Source organism: Balaenoptera physalus, assembly GCF_965194825.1.
Source record: "Balaenoptera physalus genome assembly, chromosome: 6".
Classification (NCBI taxonomy): domain Eukaryota; kingdom Metazoa; phylum Chordata; class Mammalia; order Artiodactyla; family Balaenopteridae; genus Balaenoptera; species Balaenoptera physalus.
The window spans coordinates 115,916,495-115,926,930 of record NC_138885.1 but is presented as its reverse complement, the minus strand read 5'-3'; the positions used below and the strand labels follow the sequence as shown (position 1 = coordinate 115,926,930).

General features: G+C 38.2%; 1 protein-coding gene across 1 annotated transcript; it reads left to right on the top strand.

Moving 5' to 3' along the window:
• Window positions 1–5,483: 5,483 nt before the first annotated feature.
• Window positions 5,484–6,514, top strand: LOC309662523 (10 kDa heat shock protein, mitochondrial). The gene has a single exon (XM_082465317.1). The coding sequence runs from the start codon at window positions 5,916–5,918 to the stop codon at window positions 6,222–6,224; it is 309 nt and encodes a 102-aa protein (XP_082321443.1). The 5' UTR covers window positions 5,484–5,915; the 3' UTR covers window positions 6,225–6,514.
• The last annotated feature ends 3,922 nt before the right edge of the window (window positions 6,515–10,436 follow it).

Genomic DNA, 10,436 nt, shown 5'->3' with positions numbered 1-10,436 from the left:
AATAGCAAAATTTTATAGCCACAAAACTGATGATAGGTCTAGCTATCCTGAAATAAGCAGTGCTAATAAGACAGCATAATACTACACAGTATCCTATTAATGACAGGTATTTCCAAATTATTTTAAATAAAGTATTAACGAACAGATAGATACAAGTCCTTAGGTAGTCTTTTTTAAGTTACTATATTCCTAAGTTATTCACAGATGTTGTATATTAGGCAACAAAGGGGTTCTCTGGTTAAGTTATATGCTCCCCTTTGTTCTCAGTGTCTAAAATGAAACTCAAAATAATTGAGGGAAGGCAAATCTGAATTTTAGAATAGGTCTATAGAATCTTAGCACTTGTATAAAGGCCTGTAACACCGTTAGCATCAAAGATGGATACTTCTATAGTGCTTCCAAGTTTCATCTTCAAATTGATTTTAAAATCACAGCATTAGAAGTTTTATGATGGAAAGGACCACTGAACCGTAGATGACATTTAATTAAACCACCCATTTTACAGATAAGGGAACCAAGGCTTAAAACTGACTTACCTAAGGTCCCACTAATTATCAGAAGCAGTTCTCTTTCTCCTGCCCTCTAACCAAATAGTGGCTCCCAAGCTCAGCTGCACACTGGGATCATCTGAGAAGCTTTAAAAACTGCCTGGCTTCTGCTTCAAGATGTTCTGATTTAACCGGCACTGGGTATGACTTGGGCATCAGGACTGTTTTTAAAGATCCCCAGATGACTGCAGCGTGCAGCAAAGTTTAGGGATGAATGAGTTAGGGTTAAGATCGGAGAATCACTCGGGATGCTTTTGTCCATATAATCATGCTTCACATCATTCCCCATCTTGTCAACAGGTGTGTGTGCGTGGGTGAGAGAGAGACAGACAGACAGACAGACAGACACACAGACACTGTGTCTTGGAGGCGGGGGCAGGCGGGTGGACTTTGTGCATCCAGAAACATATATCTTGAAAAGTTGCATAAGTGATTCTAATAAGGCTCACCTACCCCACTGAGAACAGCTACCCCACTGAAAACTAACCCCATGATAAACATTTTCAAAATAATTCCTAAAAGCCAATTGGCCCTATTAATTTTCTCAGTAAACCTTTATTTCACCAATAATGAATGTGATGAATGATCATTTCTAAAACTTCATGAGAGCAAATTAAAATTTACTGTACTTCCAAAAATTAGACTAGGTCGGGAAAAAAAAGGATGAAACCTTCTTGTCTGAGCAAGGTAAATCTTTTTTTTTTTTTTTTAATTTTATTTAATTTTACTTAATTTGGGATGCATGGGGTCTTTGTTACTGCGCGCGGGCTTTCTCTAGTTGCCAAGAGCGGGGGCTGCTCTTTGTCGTGGTGCGCGGCCTTCTCACTGTGGTGGCTTCTCTTGTTGCACGGCACGGGCTCTAGGTGCGTGGGCTTCAGTAGTTGCACACGGGCTCAGTAGTTGTGGCTCGCGGGCTCTACGGCACAGGCTCAGTAGTTGTGGCGCACGGGTTTAATTGCTCTGCGGCATGTGGGATCTTCCCAGACCAGGGCTCGAACCTGTGTCACCTGCGTTGGCAGGCAGATTCTTAAACCACTACACCACCAGGGAAGTCCCTGAGCAAGGTTTACTTTCAAAGTACTTTTGAATTATATACTGGACATCAGACTCTTTTGAATTCAAAAGAAGCTGCGACTCTAGCCAAAGTAGAGTGGTTTTTGTACCCACAGATTCAGTGTCTTGGCTGAAGAAAAACATTGAGTGATTATGTGATAAGTGCCCAAACTCAGGACTTTAGAGATGGGGCTCAGTTTTTGCTGAAACATGACTTGACTGCAACTATTATTGTAAGCAAGAGAGGAAAGTTACATTATTATGACTGTGAACTTGCTGTCTTTAATTAAAGTAGAAGTTACTGATAATTTAAATAGCTAAAAAAAAAGCTGGCACATTAAAAACCAATTAAAAATACAATTAGCTTATAAAATTAAGACAACAAATAAAATTAAGGATAAGGACATTAATATTTTCAAATAGCATTTCCCAAACTGTGTTCTGGAAAATCAACATTCATATCCTAAGGAGATGTTAATGTTTCGTGGACAACCGCGAGGGAGGAGGCAAGAAGCTCTGCATCCCGTTTGGTTTTTTTCTCTTAAATAAGCTTGAAAGGTTCATCATTAGGGTGTTTTGAAAGTGCATCTCCAATTGTGGACTATGAGGTGCTCCCAGAAATTAAAGAATGGTTTCCATCATCATGACACTGTTCGTGTCTCCTTAAGTATAAGCCTGACCACAGCCATGTTTCCGAAACCTCACCTCTTTTATTGTTCTCTGCTGTGAGTGATACAGTGTGTTGGAGATATATATATATAAACAAAACTTAAATGTGTCTATTAAGTTAAAACCTCAGTTGAACAAATTTCATCTACAAAGAAATTAAGCTTGAGTGTGTATTTCTTAAGACTGGTTTGATATATTCTCCCCCTCTTTGGGGGACAGGAAGGAGAAGTAAAATTTCATACAGAAAGAGTGCAGGAAAAAAAAAAAAGCACAGTGGGATAAATCTGACAAACTCCAATTAAATTTAAATGCAGATTCGCTTTGGTGCCAGCAGGGGACAAGCTGTTCCTTCTTCTAAGAGCAGCTTCCAAAGTAGTGCACGTTGTTTGAGGACTACAACTCATACAGTAATAATTGTCTCTAGAAACAGCCAATCAAAAGCACCTCTCTTTCTCACTGTGTTCAACAATGGCTTAGCAACAGAAACGCGTCAAATAAAGATTTATACTTTTTCTGGGATTTCTTATTTGCTAACTGACTTTCCCTTCTATCATGCGCTCTAAGATTAAAATGGAAACTGAAAATTCATATTTAGGTCCTTGAAATCAATCTATAGTTGACACCAGTTTTTTAACCTGATCACTGAAAAGGACAATTCAAATGAATGAACTTATGTATGGCTAGGATGCTTTTAGCGATAAGGGGGTCTGTCACTCAGCCCTTGGCAACCTACTTGTACTCACCATTTTACTGTGGTTCTAAGATTAGGCTGGCTGACCGTGCTGTCATCTAGAAATATTGTTGAGCATGAGCTATACTTTTTAGTAAGCTGCCCTGGAGATACCTGAAGGGGAAGGGAAATAGAAGAAAATGTCACAGTAAGTTAAACCTATCAAGTGTGTGTTTTTCCTCGGTTAAAATGTCAAACGATAAAGCATTAAGATTTTTCTTACACTCCATGAACTGCCTGAGTGTGATATCATGTGCAGCTCTATGGGAAACCTCTATACTCTGACTTCCACAGACGAGCTTTGAGAAATGGGTTATAAAATGCTGCCTTGATATAGTACCTATAATCAAACCTGGCAAGCACCTATTATAAATTACCTTTATAATAATGTAAAAAGTTTAGAATAAGATTTCAGGGTTTTTTCCTTAAGCAATGAAATGCAGCTGAGATTTCCTATTTCTATTCATTTACTACAATAAAACGTAATGCTTTATATAATACCGATGTAGGAGCATTTCACTGCAGTAAATGAACACCAATAATAAATGTTCAGGAGACAGTGTGACGAAACAAACGTTTTCCAATCAGAGGCTGGGCATGCCAGGGCTGCTCTATCACTAAAAAGCTGGGGGCCATAAGTCTCTCTGGGCCTCAATTTCCTTATCTGGAGGACAAAAAGGTACTGCTTAAAGATTCTCTCGCATCCAAAAAAAACGGATAAAACAACTCTGAGAATTTAACTTCTCACTTCATGTTTAAGTAAGACTGCCATTACATTACTCAAGTGAGAACCTCAGAGAATACTTGCCATTCATTTCAAAATTGTACTAATTCTGTTCTACGTGTTATTTGACACTCCTGCCTCACCCATGCTGCTCTCTGCCTGCAATGCCTTTTTCTTCCTCCTGTCCCAGCAAGCTTGACCCCATCTGCCTCTAGGATCCCTTTGCCAGCAGGCACACCACAAAACTTCTCACTTTCTGCACACTCACACATCTAATTTACCAACTGTTCCATGGTCTCAGCTGCTTGCATAGTACCACCCTCTTAAGTAAACAAGCTTCTCCAGGTTAGGAAGATTCTTCTCCTACCTCCAGCTACTGAGCACAGAATCTGGGACAAATTAGGATTCGACAAGTGTTTGAGAAATTATTTAAGATCAGTTACAACTGGAGGTAAATCTTACTAAAGGTACAAATTCGTGAGAATTTATCTACAGTGGTGTTGGATAGGTGACAAAGAACTTTTTGAGACCCTCTAGAGAATGAACTATCTTTAAAACACTTTAGAAGTATCCATTTATTTGTGAAGAGCCCATGAACACGGCAATAGTCAAATACTAAAATGGCCTAAACTATGTTAGGACAACTCTCTTCCTTAAAGTAAGGCCAATAACCAAATCCCAATCACTGAAAGCCACTGGAAGGAAGAGTAGCATTCTTTAATACCACAGAATACGAACAATTTTAAAGCTGGGTTTTGGTTTTGGTTTTTGTTTGTTTACTAATTCAGATGAGCCTTCCTTCCTCCTATTAATATAAAATAGTTTTCACCATGCTGTCACACTCTCCCATCAATGTCCTCCACAAATACATGAAAGGTGAGGCAGGGAGAAAATCTAGTTGATGCTTTTTAAAATACAGAGCATTTAAATAAAAATTGCCAGTATCCAATAATCAGAAATATCCAAATGGCATATATAAAACACCATTTTGCTTGTTTCAGATGCTTTATGCAAAGCCACTTATTCCTTATTAACAAAAAGTTCTAGATGTAACATATTTGAAACAGTATCACTATTTGGAAGACTAATTTCTCCTTCAAGCTAGAAATGTTTTAAACTAAAACTCTGATATGGTCCTTAAGCTATTTGGTTAATGTGTAATTTTAGAATCTCAAAAAACAGATACAGCATGAAAAATGAAAATTCACTCATTCAAATACTTTGATTCTAAACGAAGCAGGTTATCTTTTAAGGTCACTACTATTAGGGTATAATATGACATACACTACACGTAATAAAAGTCAATGCTGACCAAAAATCTATATATATGAGGGGAATAAAAATAGTAAGGAAATGTACCAAAATATAGACTAGTTGGTAGAGCTTTGGGTGCTATTTATCCTGTTTTCCTCTATTAAAAACTTTTTTTTCTATTATGAATGTATATGGATTTGTCTTTGGAAATATTACTGCTAAAACATTTAAAATTTTTAATTAGATGTGCTCTATAATCCTATGGGGGCTCATTTAAGTTGTATCAGCAACTTACAGTCTACTGGCTCGATCCTACAAAAGAAACACTTCCACAGGCCTACTCCTGAAACTATTCAAACTTTCCAGCATCTAGTGTTCACTAAAGGATGGCAGAATTGAAGCCTCTGAGCAAAGCCTAGATATGTTAGCTGCCAGCAGATTACTTTCCTCTCATCTTGCTTGAAAATTTAAGATAACTGTCCCTTATGATTAAAGCTTTACCATTGCTGGCTCACAACCTCAATAAACTGCACTGACACACATAAGGGTATAAAATGCAAATACAAAAAAAAAAAAAAACAAGTAGCAAAAAACACTACTGACAGTTTAATGTTCATAGGTATTATTTCAATTGGTCACTGAAGAAGAGTATTTATCTTCATTCAGCACTAAGGACAAAATACATGGACTTTTACAATCTTTATAAGGGGAAAGGTTGCTTAGTAGACTGCAGGTTTAATGGTGAAGACTAGAAAATAATCATACCTAGGAGGCTAGTAAGTAACAACCCTCAAAGCTTATCATTAAAGGTCAAGTACCTGTTGAAATCCTGCCCCCACCCAATGACTCTTCCCATTGTGCCTACTGCCTCTGATTTTAACCCATTAAAAGAATAAAGCTGGAGAGAGCGAGAGTACGAAGTGCGGCAACCCGAGTCATGGCAGGACAGGCATTTAGAAAGTTTCTTCCCCTCTTTGACCGAGTATTAGTTGAAAGAAGTGCACCCGAAGTTGTAACCAAAGGAGGCATTATGCTTCCAGAAAAATCGCAAGGAAAAGTATTGCAAGCAATGGTAGTAGCTGTTGGATCAGGCTCTAAAGGAAAGGGTGGAGAGATTCAACCAGTTAGTGTGAAAGTTGGAGATAAAGTTCTTCTCCCAGAATATGGAGGCACGAAAGTAGTTCTAGATGACAAGGATTATTTCTTATTTAGAGATGGTGACATTCTTGGAAAATATGTCGACTAAAATAAGTCACTATTGAAATGGCATCACGTGAAGCTGCCCGTTCCCCCAATGGCATCACGTGAAGCTGCCACTGAAGTTCTGAAATCTTTCATCCTGTAAATAATTTCCGTGTTTCTTTTATAATAAAGTAATGATATCCAAACTAATGATATTCATTGTCTCTGAAATTTCGTTTTCTCTGTATTGATTTAAACATTCCCAAATAAAAGTATATAAATGAAAAAAAAAAAAAAAGAGAGAGAATAAAGCTGAAGTTCACTTTTTTCTTCCCCCTTTTCACAAGTTTTGGATACGTTTATTAAGAATCAATGACTTTCACTGAAAAGTCTGTAATACTCCATCTATGTTGCACATTAATGGACAATATGGTAGGGTGAGTGGTTTGAATAGAATTCATACTCAAGGCCTTAGTAGAAAAGTATAATATTCTAATTATAGGTATAATCAAAAATATTGTCTGAATTAATATCGTTAATTATATTGCATTAAACTTCAAACTCAGAACCTATATTCAAAGAATAAATCTAAGTTTGAGTAGACTGACCACAAATCTATTTCCTCTCCCCCTTCTTTCAGATATCATCTCATTAGAATTAAAGGCATTTTTTAAAAAAGCTATACATAAGACAGGATAAACAGCAGATGATTTTTAATGTTTGAAAGGTGAAAAGACTAGATAAAGGAGTGGTAACTGACATGGCAGAACAGAGGAAGCACAACCTTGGTACCTACAGAGGCTGACTAGGACAGGAACAAGAAAACCAGTTTGTCTTACAGAACCCAAGGCAGGCTCAGAGTTCAGAGGCGTGGTCCCCAAATCCTTGCAGTGAGGCCCATCAGTTAACGAGTTGTCCAAGTGATGCTTCCAATTAGATCTTAACAGACAGCCAAGGACCATCACACGTTTGAGGGAAGCCCCCAACAAGTAAGAGATCAAAACAGGAAGAAGGAATGGGACTTCCCTGGTGGCGCAGTGGTTAAGAATCCGCCTGCCAATGCAGGGGACACGGGTTCGAGCCCTGGCCCAGAAAGATCCCACATACCACAGAGCAACTGAGCCCATGCGCCACAACTACTGAGCCTGCGCTCTAGAGCCCATGAGCCGCAACTACTGAAGCCCGCACGCCCTAGAGCCTGTGCTCCGCAACAAGAGAAGCCACTGCAATGAGAAGCCCACGCACCCAACAAAGAGTAGGCCCAGCTCACCGCAACCAGAGAAAGCCCACGTGCAGAAACCAAGACCCAATGCAGCCAAAAAATAAATAAATAAACTAAAATGTAAGGACGCTTTAAAAAAAAACAAAACAAAACGGGAAGAAGGAATTGATGGGAGTGATAAAAACTCAGGAGCAAATGAAAACTTGAAATTGCATCAGTGAAAAAAAGAATGACAGGATATAAGAGAACTCTATAAATTGAAAATAAGGTAGACAAAACAATATATTCAATAGAAGGATTAGAGCACAGTCAAGGAACTCTCCAGGAAGCAGGACAAAAAGACAAAATGCAAAGCAGGAGGGGAAAAAAGTTAGCGATCTGGTAAGTCTAAGACTTCCAACATCTGAATAATAGGAACCTGGAAGAAAAAAACAGAATATCAAAGAAACACACAAAAAAGGTCTATACCAAACCAAATTATGAAATTTCAAAATCCCAGGGAGAGGGAAGGTACTAAAAGGTTCCCGAGAAGGAAGGGATGGGGGAAAATGACTAAAATCGGTCATGTACAATGTACCATACAATGTCAACAGGTTTAAGAGCAACAGTGTAAATGAGAAGATGAGAGGGAAATGTCTTTAGAACGGCAACAATTAGTTTCAACTGAGAATTCTATACTTTATCAAATAGAAGGAGTTTCAGAGAGGCTAGATCTCTCTAAACTTTCTGCCCATGTGCCCTTTTCCCAGGAAAATGTGCTCCAGTAAAACAAGGAAGTATAACAAGACAAGAGGGAAACAGAATCTAGGACATAGGGGATCCAACATAAGAGAGCAGAGTTATGTGAGATCCCAGATGACTTCACACAGATATCCCAGGAAAAGAGGCATAGAGCAGGCCTAGGGGAACACTAGTCTATATGGGAGTAGGAAGACAAAAGATTGGGGCAAAGTGTCTCCAAGAAAAAAATGGAACAGATGTGGCTTAGTAGACGGAAAATAGTTTTCATAGGCATGTGACAAATGTTAAAACATTTGGGGAAAAAAATAGCTGTTAGAAAACAGGCAAGTGAATATAGTCAGGAAATTAATTCCACAGAAAAAATGAAGAATGTGAAAGCAGGGAGACCGGGCAGGGAGCTACTTACTGCATTTGGCTGTGTGAGATCACGTTGGCTAGGAAAAGGGGGATTGGGTTATCCTAGAGAAGTGCAGAAGTGCTCCAATTTCATTAATATTTAAGAAAAAGAATGAAGGGTGTACAAGGAGGAGGCACAGTCAGAGAACTATATGGCTCAGCAATGCACAATATTTGCAGAGTCGTAGTAATGTAAACATTGATTCTGATTTAATAAAAACTGATACATGTTGAGGGAACACAGGGAGGGAAATAACGTCATGGTGGAGCGAAGAAGCTCAGCTTTCACCTGCTATGACAAGAAGTCAATGGACAGTGCTAAAAATTAACTTACCTGTTATACTTTTATTACTTTGGTTAAAAAATAAGATCAAAAAAATAAGGCAAAAGAATTTAAGGCAGATCTTTATACTACAACCGTATTAGTGAAATTTAACGTAAATGTCAGAACCCTTAAAAAATGGGCACTACTAAGTCAAAGACTTTCCTGAATCCATTTGATAATTAGGAAAATAGAGATTTAGAAAATCTACAAAAAAGAGGTCCATGCTAACAGTATTGGATCCATCATATTTTTAGGAATCATGGCAGACATATTTTTAATTCAAACTATTAATTTCTTAACTTTTCAACTGTTTACTTACATGGTTGAAATGGTTGCTCCTCCTCTTTTCCCGCACTAAGAATAAAAAAAATTAACTGATGAATTCTGATACAAATGCCATAGAAAAATAAAAGTAGTCACTAATTATCTGATGGATTACCAATAACACAATGAGATAGAATTCCATTCTATTTTTTAAAATAATTTCCAACAAAATATATAATTTAAATCACCCAGCAAGATGAGTCCTATAAATAAAATCTAAAAACTTAGTTTCACTTTTTTGACCTAATAGATATTCTGTATTAGGCACAAATGAAAGACTCCCCATTTACAAAAGAAAAGGACAAAGCAAATCAGGCCAGGTGAGAAACTTAGCTAATAAAAAAATGTACCTGCTGCATAGCTGAACTACTAGCCAGGAGTATTTTCTCAGTCTTCATTTACACACAGCTTACTTTAATTACCACAATCTACAGATGACGACTCTAAGAACCAGTTTCTGGCCAGGCACTCGTCTCCGAACGCACCAGGATCTCTGGAAGCATCCTGAACCACTTAATGGTAACCTACTCAAATACCTTACTGAAAAAATACACAACTGGAAAGTAACCTATGTTAAACGTAAATTTTAAAATGAGTGTGCTGACCTAAATGAACATATCTACAGCACACAAAACGGTTTTGCTCCAACAAAGGCCAGAAGAATAAAAGCCTGAAGAGGGTCTTAGGCCACACTCTTGCTCACATTGCCTCCTTTAACTCCAGACAGGCATCACAGGCACGGATTCCTTAAGGCTGAAGAGAGAGACAGGCATGGGACAGCTTTTCTTTTACTGTCTCCAGAGCCCCTCTACATGTGAGCAGCTCATGGCTCTGGAAGAAACTGAGAAATAGAGCAATCCTAACCAGAAAGGAGTGGCTCAAGTACACACACTAGAAAAATGCAAGTTAGAAACCCCAGGAGCTTCCAGGTTGGTGAGCATGTAGTACCCTTGCAGAGGGCATCAAAGCTCTGTGCCCTGTCCCCATGCCTGGCCCTATGCATCTCTTCCATCTGGCTGTTCCTGAGTTATATCCTTTTATAAAAACCAGTGATCTAACGGAAAAAAACCAAAAGCAAAACAACAACAACAAAAAACCAAACCTCCGTTTTTTATTGTGCTGCATCACTTTAAATATTATGGAATGTTCACTTCTTGTATTCCTGCTCTCGTAATCAACTGAAAAACTTGGTCACGTATGGCTTTTTAGCAAATAAACTAGGATTTAACATAACATTCAGGAAGACAAGCAGGCAAGCAGGAGTGCAA

What these genes read in the sequence shown, in the direction of transcription:
- LOC309662523 (XM_082465317.1), top strand. Translation starts at nt 5,916, where the DNA reads ATGGCAGGACAGGCATTTAGAAAGTTTCTTCCCCTCTTTGACCGAGTA.